This window comes from Ascaphus truei, chromosome 3 (assembly GCF_040206685.1).
Source record: "Ascaphus truei isolate aAscTru1 chromosome 3, aAscTru1.hap1, whole genome shotgun sequence".
Lineage (NCBI taxonomy): Eukaryota > Metazoa > Chordata > Amphibia > Anura > Ascaphidae > Ascaphus > Ascaphus truei.
The window spans coordinates 100041693-100052045 of record NC_134485.1 but is presented as its reverse complement, the minus strand read 5'-3'; the positions used below and the strand labels follow the sequence as shown (position 1 = coordinate 100052045).

At 41.8% G+C, this 10353-nt stretch overlaps 1 protein-coding gene across 7 annotated transcripts in view; it reads left to right on the top strand.

Annotated features, from left to right (window-relative positions):
• The window catches only part of LOC142491674 (CD99 antigen-like), a 67015-nt gene that overhangs the window by 46523 nt on the left and 10139 nt on the right, over window positions 1-10353 (top strand). For 3 of the 7 annotated variants that reach the window (XR_012800448.1, XM_075594586.1, XM_075594584.1), the window contains 7 exons: window positions 844-882; window positions 3347-3400; window positions 4386-4454; window positions 5477-5500; window positions 7806-7838; window positions 8089-8163; window positions 9804-9914. Coding sequence is in view for 5 of the 7 variants with exons in the window: in XM_075594586.1 (XP_075450701.1) it covers window positions 844-882; window positions 3347-3400; window positions 4386-4454; window positions 5477-5500; window positions 7806-7838; window positions 8089-8163; window positions 9804-9914 (405 nt within the window). In the remaining 2 variants the exon portion in view is untranslated. The remainder of the gene's footprint in view (window positions 1-843; window positions 883-3346; window positions 3401-4385; window positions 4455-5476; window positions 5501-7805; window positions 7839-8088; window positions 8164-9803; window positions 9915-10353) is intronic. The other 4 variants (XR_012800449.1, XM_075594587.1, XM_075594585.1 and 1 more) reach the window with 3 other exon arrangements.

Genomic DNA, 10353 nt, shown 5'->3' with positions numbered 1-10353 from the left:
ATATACACACACACACACACTCCTATATACACACACACACACTCCCATATACACCCACACACACTCCCATATACACACACACACACACACACACCCATATACACACACACACACACTCTCTCAGTCTCACTCTACACAGACAAGGGGGGGACGGAACAGAGGAAAGGCCGCGACCAGCACCACCACCCGCTCCCCCCCCTCCTCCCACGCAGACAGCGGGAGCGCCGGGACAGTGATGGGGGGAAGAAACCCCCCGCTACCACCTCCATGCAGGTAGCGGGAGCACCGGGCACGTGGGGGGGATCAGAGGGAAGCGGGAACCGGAGGGACTGTGACGGGGGGAGCGCCGGGGACAGGAGAACACCCCCGCTACCACCTCCATAACTGCGGGCAGTGAGAGCGCCGGGGACAGGGGGTAAGGCACAGATTACTCTTACTGTATCCTCCATGAAAAAAAAAAAGAATGGCCGCTCGTTGGGGGCGGGCTCATATAGAGCCTGGCCGCGCGCCCACAAAGCCTGGGAGCGCGCGCCAATTAGCTGTCAGGTAGGGGGAGTTTTTATTTTTATTTTTTCAGCTCGAGCAGGGAAATTTCAGCGCGAGCAGGGAAATTTAAAAAAACAAACAAAATCAATGCCTGAAGAAATACATTTCCAGAAAATCTGTTGGTATGGGTTGGGGGGGGGGGGGGCGGGGGGAAGAGAAGTGGCGACCCAGAGGGAAATGATCAGTGAGAAAGTGGTAGGGTAAGCGGCAGGGATGGGAGAGATACTAACATTTGGGTGCTAATGTTGTTTATATATACAACTTATTCATTTTTTTATTTTCTCCTGTTTTTTCTAGATGGTTTTGACTTGGGTGATGCTGTAGGACATGGCGATGGTACATCTTTAAAAACATTTTTTTAAATGCAATCTAAGTAAAATAGATGGTATAGAACAGGCCTGCACAACTCGTTAAGTGAGAAGGGCCGAAATGCTCCAAGGAAAACAGATTTGGGCCGCATGGGTAAAATAATCATCATCATCATCTCTCCCCCAGCAGCCCTCATCATCAATCTCTCCCAGCACCTATCATCATATATCTCCCCCAGCACCCCTCATCATCTTCATATATCTCCACCTGCACCCCTCATCATCATCATCTTCATATATCTCCCCCAGCACCACTCATCATCAACCTTTGCGAGACTCCCCATCTATCTCTCATACCCCCATCTCTCCCCCTCATACCCCATCTCTCCCCCTCACCCACACACAATACTCCCCCTCCACAAACAACACACAATACCCCCTGCACACCACACACATCCCTCTCCCCCCCTGCACCTCACATCACCCCCCCTTGCACCTCACATCAAACCCCCCTGCACCTCACATCAAACCCCCATTCACTGCATAAGTGAACTACAAGCTCCATCAAGAAGAAACACCAAGAATGGTTTGTATCAGGATAAAGTAGTACTCAGATCAGTTTTTGCCAAAAGTGGTATTTCTTTCATTTAAACAAAGAAATTATCCATCCTTCATTTTGTCCGAAACAACAAATGTTAAAGAGTAACTTTTTTACATTCATTGTATGTTGTCAGATGTCTAAAGATATATCTGGCCAAAACAGAACCGTTCAGAAAATCGGACAATCTGTCCTTCCCGTTCCCGTAAAGAAAAGACAAGGACAAGCAGTTTCAAAAGCTACTCTGTCAATGGATCACGACAACCATCAAAGTCTTGTATTATGCAAGGCAGACAACCTCCAGAAACACTAAACGCACATTCCACCAGATCCGTGGGCTTCTTTGTTGGCAGCAAAGGCGCAAGCTTCTCCTCTGGAACTTTGCAGAGCAGCTGTATGGACTTACATAAACACATTCTATCATTTTAGATGTCCAGGCATCGGCAGACGCATGCTTTTGCCGTATAGTACTGCAAGCGGTAGTGCATTCGAATATTAATGCATTATCCATTGATTGTATGATTTAAATGGTACCCACCCCAGTTAATACTGCTTGAGCATTGCCCATTAATGCCCACCGCCATGGAGATGCTCAGGAAAACCGAAAATATGTTTACCATTTTCTTTTCCTGAGTAATATTCCAGGGCCATGCGCACCAAGCGCCTGACGCAAGGATGTATTAATGTGTTGTGTTTCGGATATGAAATAAAAGACTACTTGTGAGGAGGAATGCCTATATGTAGGGCCTACTACAGTCTTTAATTTGTCCTATCCCAGCTAGAATGTGGGACTTTACCCCATTGGTGCACACTGCCATGGAATATTACTTACTAAAAGAAAATGACGAGAAGATTGAAGAAAATAGAAAATGGTTTCACAAAGTGTGCTCCCTGTAATACCTATTCACAATCCCTAAAACCACATCAGTCCATCATTAGTTCTCATCATATTGTACGCATAAAAACCTACACATCTTTAACATTTCATTTAAATAGGGGCTTTATTCGCATATTTTGACTAAAGTCTGACAAGCTCATCATGCTTTTGCCAAAATATGTAACAAACCCCCAATTTAAATGAAATATTAGAAATGGTAAATAATTTCCAGGTGCTTCTGCAGCATGATGGTATTAAGAGGTTAATAGGGATGACATTTTGGGTTTGTGCTTTTGGATGTTCATTGATCGCGTGTGTTGAGATTTTAGCTTTTTTTGTCACACCTCAACAGCACTTTAGTAAATAAATAAAAGCACGGCAGGTATTGTTTGCACTGTACTGGGTGAGCCTACCATAACACATGGAACAAATGCACTATTTTTAACAGCGGGAGCAGGCCGGCACATTCAAGGTTTGCCACTATATCCTATAGATACTGATGTAGCCATGTTTGCGCAATAATATAGTGATATTTCCTAACACCTCACATCTGAGAGATCAGTGAAGCCCTCTACTGTACATATGTATGTCTTTCTTGTATAATTCGTCGCTAAAAGAGGCTGTATACACGGCTCAATAGTAGAGCGTATAATTGAGGCCCAAATAACACCAAGCGAGGTGTATGGGTGCTACCTACGCAAAGTGAGTGAAAGTAGGAACTGAAAGGGAAGGTTTGTGATGAGTCACAGGTCAACCAAAAGAATTGCGTTATAGGTGCACACAGCAGTACTGCACGAGTGTTGCACTGCACTGGTTTATCAACTCATTTTAATTGTATTTATTAAAAGTTACATTCTAATTTGCCCAGATTTGAACCTATAACACAATTCTTTTGGTTGGCCTGTGACTGCTCACAGACCGTCCTTTCAGTTCCTACATAATGTGTCACTACTTTTACATTTTTGGATACAAGTTTATGAAAATCTTGGCTTTAATTTTATTTTATTTTGTTTCTAGATATGCACAAGAAACCAACTATCAAACCTCAACCAGGACATGGTGGTGCTGGTGGTAAGACCTATAGGAGCCTCATGAAATGCATCAAATCGATGCCAGATTCCTTTTTCTTTTGAAATGAAACTTTTCGTGGCACTGTTATCAAAAAAAATCTCATAGAGGAAAAAACTGAAAATGGTCACGAAAAAATTAATGGAAGTGACACTGCACAAGCCATGAATTGTATTCTGCGCATGTGTGTGTGTGTGTGTATTGCAATCCTGTGGTTTTTAATTATAAATGTGGTGTGTAATTATCTGATCCAACTTCATTTTAGAAAATGGCATTCACAATGCTCAATTATGTTGGGTCCCCCACTACCCTCAATTATCATAAAATAAAAGAGAATTTAAACATTCAATCTTTATTTTTATTCCCCCCCCTGCCCCCCAGTGTGAAACCAATACAAGTTACACAATTATATTCATCTTGGGAAAGGCAACGGAACAGTAAAATAAAAAACCAACTAGTTTGCAGACCGGTCCAATTTAATTATAATCCAAGTCCTTTAAAATAAAAAGTTGAACATTACTACATTTTGTTCTGCTTTCATTTGGTATTCTTTATCCACCCGTTTCAGTTTGCAAGTCCTGTTCAGTTACAGAGGGTGGGACTTCTAGTGACATTTGACAGTACTTTTGCTTGACCATTATTTATGCCTCTGCACGATTGTGTGTGTTTGTATCTATATGGTGTAACATACTTTGAAAGTACATCATAAATTACGGAGAAATATAGCCCGCTTCCTAATTACGGTAGTAATCCATTTTACTGGCTTAATTTTGATGCATTGCTCAATTTCCTCCATTTTAGCTGACGTGCGTCTGTTTACAAACAAGAGCATGCTCATCCCCAGACAGTTAGAACATGAAAAAGATTGGATAATGAATGTTAAAACCATAACAAAGAATAGATTACAAAAAAAAAAAAAAAAAGTTGGGTGGATTTGCCCCAGATCTCTGCTGGACTGTGCAGTGCTATATGGTTCTTTTTCTTTCAGGACATGAATTTGGAGATGATGATCTTTTTGACGCAGCTGGTGGTAAACAAAGCCCCAATCATCCTGGCGGTAAGGCTGTTCTTTAGCATCTATTTTCACAGTGTAGTATGGAATCTGACATTTAGTCGCGGCCGTGACCTAGTCTTTGCTGGCGTTCGGCTGCCGAGGGACCTCCCTCCTCCGCCACTGGACACTCGACCGCCGGCCGTTTCTCCAAGGTAAGTTAATTTTAAAGGGTTTTAGTGGTTAAGGGTAGAGAATTGGGGTAAGGGGCTAAGGTTTTTAGGGTAGCGTTGGTATTAGGGGCTTTTGGGTCAAAGGATAAGTTTCGGGGCTTACCTTGGTGGCGAAGCGACCGACAGAGATGTCCCTGATGCGAGGTGAGTGACAGCGAATTGGACACGGTAAAACGTCAGCGACTCGATGTGTGTAGTAGGAGCAAGTGCTTATTTTCTGTACTTCATTGAAACCGGCTGCTTTAGTTACCTAGTAATGGTCTCAAACAGTACTTTAGTTTTAAAAGGCGGCAATTTTGTTCTAAAACGCCCTGCATGCTACCACAAATGTATGATTACACAGATGACTTTATTTCGGGTGAAATAAGTAAACATTGTGTGTTTGAACTTGTACTAACATTGCTACAGTTTAATACCACCTACACTTGGTAAATCAACCATGCTGGGATAACGGTTTGTATTTGGTAGCTATTTCTGACTTTGTGCTTGGCAGCTAAGATAGGCTGCTTATTGATATCAGAATATCTTTTAATAGCATTTCGAATGTAGACGCACAACTGCTAAAAGCAATGTTTGCGCTTGGAAACACACTTGCTTTTTACTGCTAACGCTTTCATGTGCAATACTAAAGTAATTATTGTAAAATTACTTGATAAAGTCTGCAATAATCACTGTTCCATAGTGAATCGTTGTCATGCATTCTCACCCCAGTCTTATTTCTACACTGTGATACACTTGCAGTTTTAGAAGTCTCCCATTCTATCAAGAAGTTCAACCAATAGCCTAAGTGATTAATCGGTATTCACGCTTTGGTGATGTATAATGGCTAAAATATTTCTTCTTTCCTGCCGATAGGCCGTGCCTCTCAGCCATCCTCGGGTATGGTTTTTATGTTTTTAATTAATGTCTGTGTATATACTTCTTGATCTCCTGTTGTTGTTGTTTCTTTAACTCCCTGGGTATTTATTTATTTGATAGAGGTGTTATATCCCCTCTGACACGGGTAAATAGATTATACTCCAAAGTCTGTTCCAAGCACTCAGACTGTAAAGGATACAGTCCCATGTAGCACGACCGTGGACAATTGACTGTTCAAAAGGTAAAGCCACTGTAGATCTTTGCCCTTTAAAAAAAGACAAAGAATACGTATGTTTAACCCTTATAGTGCCCTTATGATGTACCTAGTACGTCATACGCTTGTTTTCTAGAGGGTATGCTGGCTGACTGCTCAGGCAGAGCGACCAGCCTGATCGAAAACAGATGTAGAACCCCCTCCACTAACGCTTCAAACGTGCAGGGCCTGGTCATGTCCTGTGATTTTGTTCATGGAGCGATCAAGTGACCTGGTGGTAGTCTATTGCAGCCAGACCCCCAGCACCATAAAGGTGAAATAATTAGTGAAAGATTCTTTCCCCTCTACCTTGCAGTGTTTGTAACATTGTAATCTGAAGTTAAGGGTGTGTTAAAGCTTCCCTTATAACTGCCTTATTTACAGTCCCATTTCAGATGTAGTCTTTTCACAGTGAGGGTCTATGCATAAAGTAATTTTGTTTTTCGCCGAGGAAACAAGACCATTGACGAGGTTACGGTTATGGCAAAAATGACATTTTTAGAAATGCCAAAAATAATATCAAACACGTACGGTCATATTAATTTCCATTGCTCATATACCATGCAGCTTAGATCTGTTTAAGGGCTATATTTAGTTAAGCATTGCTGGGGTTTTTTACTTTTTTTTAAAGGCATCAGTCAGCAAGATTTAGCCACTTAAATGTGCCACAGCTATTGGTTCATTTTGGTATTGGGAATGGTGCACCTTAAAGATTCTGAGTGTGCGAATGAGCAGTTACTATGTAATGGGGAGAAGTTGGTCATATGACTTATATACAAGTCTGACAAAATCCAACCACCAAGGAAATGTTATTCAGCCTCTGAAGAGACCAAGTAGTTGGGTGAGAATCCCTTGTTCAGACCTCCGTGCTACCTATGTTTTGAGAGCTTCACACAAATGTGGAGGATGCACAGTTTGTGTGCTCACAAACATATAAGTACCCCCAAAGACACTGCTGACATACCGTTTTTAACCAGTCACATGTTGGACATGTGACGATACTGCTGCAACCTAGGAGACAATCTTTTTTAGCTTCTCTAAACTAGTCCTCCCTAGTTACACAACAAAACAGGTTTTCATACTTCAAATTCCTGAATGCATGAATAATCTAAATGTCTTCTCCTCTGTCGATGCTCCTATTTATGCTGCTGCTTCTTGTCAGATCCTCTTCTTGGATCGCTAACTTAAACACTGCTGGTTGTGGCTCTCTGAATATTAGAATGCTCCTTGATGTGGAGCCTATGGTTAAAATCCAGTGCACTGTTCATCTACCTTTTTTTGGTAAAATGTATTAATATTAAACTCTTATTACTTGTGCTTACATGTGTCCCAGAAATACCTCCTATTAATTAGTTGATCTCTGCTATAGGTGATGGACTGCTGTTAGCAGCTAATGATTGCAATTTTGTCAACATACCCCAAGTTTTATTTGTTTTATACGTCTCGGGTTCCTTTTTAAAATTGGAACGTAATATACGAGTGCATAGAATAATCTCTATATTTTGTTCATGTTGCTGGTGTGATTCTGGGTAGAATGTTCCCTGCAAAATATATCCTCTAGGCATCTAAAAAATTGGGATGTAGTCTGAGCACCAAGGAGCATTTTGCGGTGGGTTATAAAATGTGTGACTTTTGTGCAGCAACATCACGTTCACAATGTTTTCCACCCAAGATCTTTAAAAAATCTTCATGTTTTCAGTTTTGCCTTCTATACAATCCATTACAAACTTCAAACCCTTGTCCATTTCCATTCCATGATGTTGGTGCACTGGCTTCCCACAAATGGAGAGGTTTGCTGCAGCTTTTTTGGATGGGAACAACCAAACAATATAGTCCAATTAAAAACAACTTCCCTTTTCTAACTGAACACCACTGATCAATTAACCGCTTATGATATATCTATGTATCGCTCAGCAGCTTAATGCATCTGTACTAATGCTACCTCTGCACGCAGCTTTGCGCTATGCATCCCGATGTTGTGCTGGAAGCCTAATACTGTGTTGGTGATGGGAGTTTTGAGAGGAGGACTAATTGGACAGTGACTGAAATGATTTTTGTTTTTCCGTTTTATAGAAGACCAAGGACAACATCCGAAGGAGGAAGCAGGTAAGGAAGATTTCCGTCTTACCAGATTTAATGTGTTAAATTCATTGTATTACTTTCATTTAATCGAATAGTTATTGGTGCAGTTCCAAAAAAAACGGGGGGGGGGGGGGGGGAGAAAGAGAGAGGAGAAACACATTATCACATTATTTTGTTTCTCAATAGTGATTATAAAACCCTATCTGATCATTCCTATTATGCATAGAGATGTAGTCGGCTTTATTTTACCTAATGATAATTCGGCATTTCACAGATGTTTCCATGGGATTCCCTGGCACTGTTGATACCCTATCACAGAACATCTCAGCTTGGATTTTTGCTCCCGCTGGTGCGTCTGTATTATACGTGACGGCAACCATTTGAAAAGTGGTAAAGGAAAGCCATAACATTTCCAGGTGTTTTATCTTGAAACTTCTACTGCATAAAAATGTAAGGAATTGATCTACACAGAAAGCATACAAAGGCCCCTACTGTTATAATGTAGACCAACAACGAAATGCCGAATAGTGAGGACTGAACGCTTTGCACTTTAAGGCGGACCTAGAATTTACAAATGCAAGGGACGCATACCAGCAGTTACAATCCCAAAATGCCAGCCCTTGGGTCTGCTTCTGATGCTGATCCAAGAGCCATCTGGTTCATACACTGGCGACACACTTTATTCGAGCTTGGCTAGTCCCACGAATTCGGGTATACCCGGGTGTATTGAGGTTTGTGACTGTTTTCTGCCCAAGTGCATTGAGTTATTTTCCAAGCAGGGATTGAAGCATTTTATTCCCGCTGGCTGCAATACTGCACAGTATATATATATATACTGCATTACAATTCATGAATTTATGCCACCTGGTAGACACGCGAAGCATTGCAGCCTATTAAATCCTAATCATTATCATTTAACAGATCAGCCACCCATCAGCCAGGCATGAACCCAGGCTGGGAAGGCAAATGCAACGGGGCTTGTCAGAGGTGAGGAGCGGCACATTCCAGGTATCTGCCAGGTACATACCGGGTATTTGCTCGAATAAAGTGTGTCGGTGCAGTAAGTCCTGCATTTTTATGGATAATTGACATCTGAAAAAACGAACAGTCTAAAGTCATTTAACACTGTAACAGCATCATGGTTACAAAATAATTGCACAACAGATCTTACAATTATATGTGTTTAACACAATCACTGCCACTTTGGAATGACTGCACTATTCACTCAGTTCTGTCTTGGCACTTAACTATCCTTTCTCAGATAAACACTGGTTTGTGTATTCCATGACTTGTACTTTTCAGGAGTAATCTTTTGAACAGTTTCACAATTAAGACTCAATCTTGCCTGGAAACTTTCTCCCTCTCCATTTTTTTTAACCTAAATTGGGTGGCCCCCTTACGTATGGGTACTCTGGTTACCGGATAACTTTGAAAAAAATGTTTGTGCCGGCTTTGACACTTAATACAAACATGGCTACCAGGGCCGGCAAAAAATATTGGCAGCCATATTGTTTCCCCAAGTGTCGGGACCACATATTGCTGCTGTTCCAGCTCAGGTAAGATTATTTAAAAAAAAAAAAAAAAATGTAGGAGAGATTTGACACATTGTACAAGAACTACAGTAAATCCAATACTATGCCTGCTTTTTACCGAAACTCCAACTGTACCACTTTGACCAGTAAGGTACAGTCGTGGCAGACAGTATACCGGCCCCCAAGCAGTGTACTTGCTTGTACCGGTTTCTTGCTGATGCACGCAATCTTTCGTGCCTCTCGGAGACTGTGGGCCAACATTACCAAATATTTTGTTTGGCTCCGTGGTTGCGGCAAGGAGCGTGCGTGCTGTACCTGAACACCGCGATGGTCCTTCACAGTGGGGATGAGGAGGTTATGTAGGGATGTATGAGGGGTGTAAGACTCTTGTGTAGCCTTTCATCTAGCAAAGGTTGGAGGGTATGTTTTCTAGTATCGTGTCTCTGTTTCCCTGCAGCTCAACCGGGAGTAGTAGCTGGTGTAGTGAGTGCTGTAGGCGTGGCTCTTGTTGGAGCCGTATCAAGCTTTATTGCGTACCAGAAGAAAAAGCTCTGTTTCAAAGGAGGGGGTAAGTCTTCCAAAGAACGGTGTGTAACTAATCTGTTGGAAAAGCAATAAGTAATTGGTGCATCCACATTTTTAAATAAAGGTGAAATCCCCTGCACTTTTAAAAATGTGTGTTACATATACTTTGCGTCTTGAAACAAAAGCGGCGTAATCTGAAGTTGCGTTTTTGTTCACTCCTTCGCTTCCCGATAGGCCAGTCACTCAGTGGTACAAACCCCTCTGGTAGAAAGGGGTTCACCCTATCGGTGCAGATGGCTTTATGTAGTGCAGAGGTTAATGGTTGGAACCGACGCTTCTCTCTTTGCTAAGAGAAACCAATCCATATGCTGATGATATGGGTTGACCCGGGTGCTATGCTGTTTTGAACGACTTGCTTCTTAAGGTAAAGGACATTCTTTTTATATAGGGCTGTTCCGTTCCCTTATACTCTTAAGTGATAT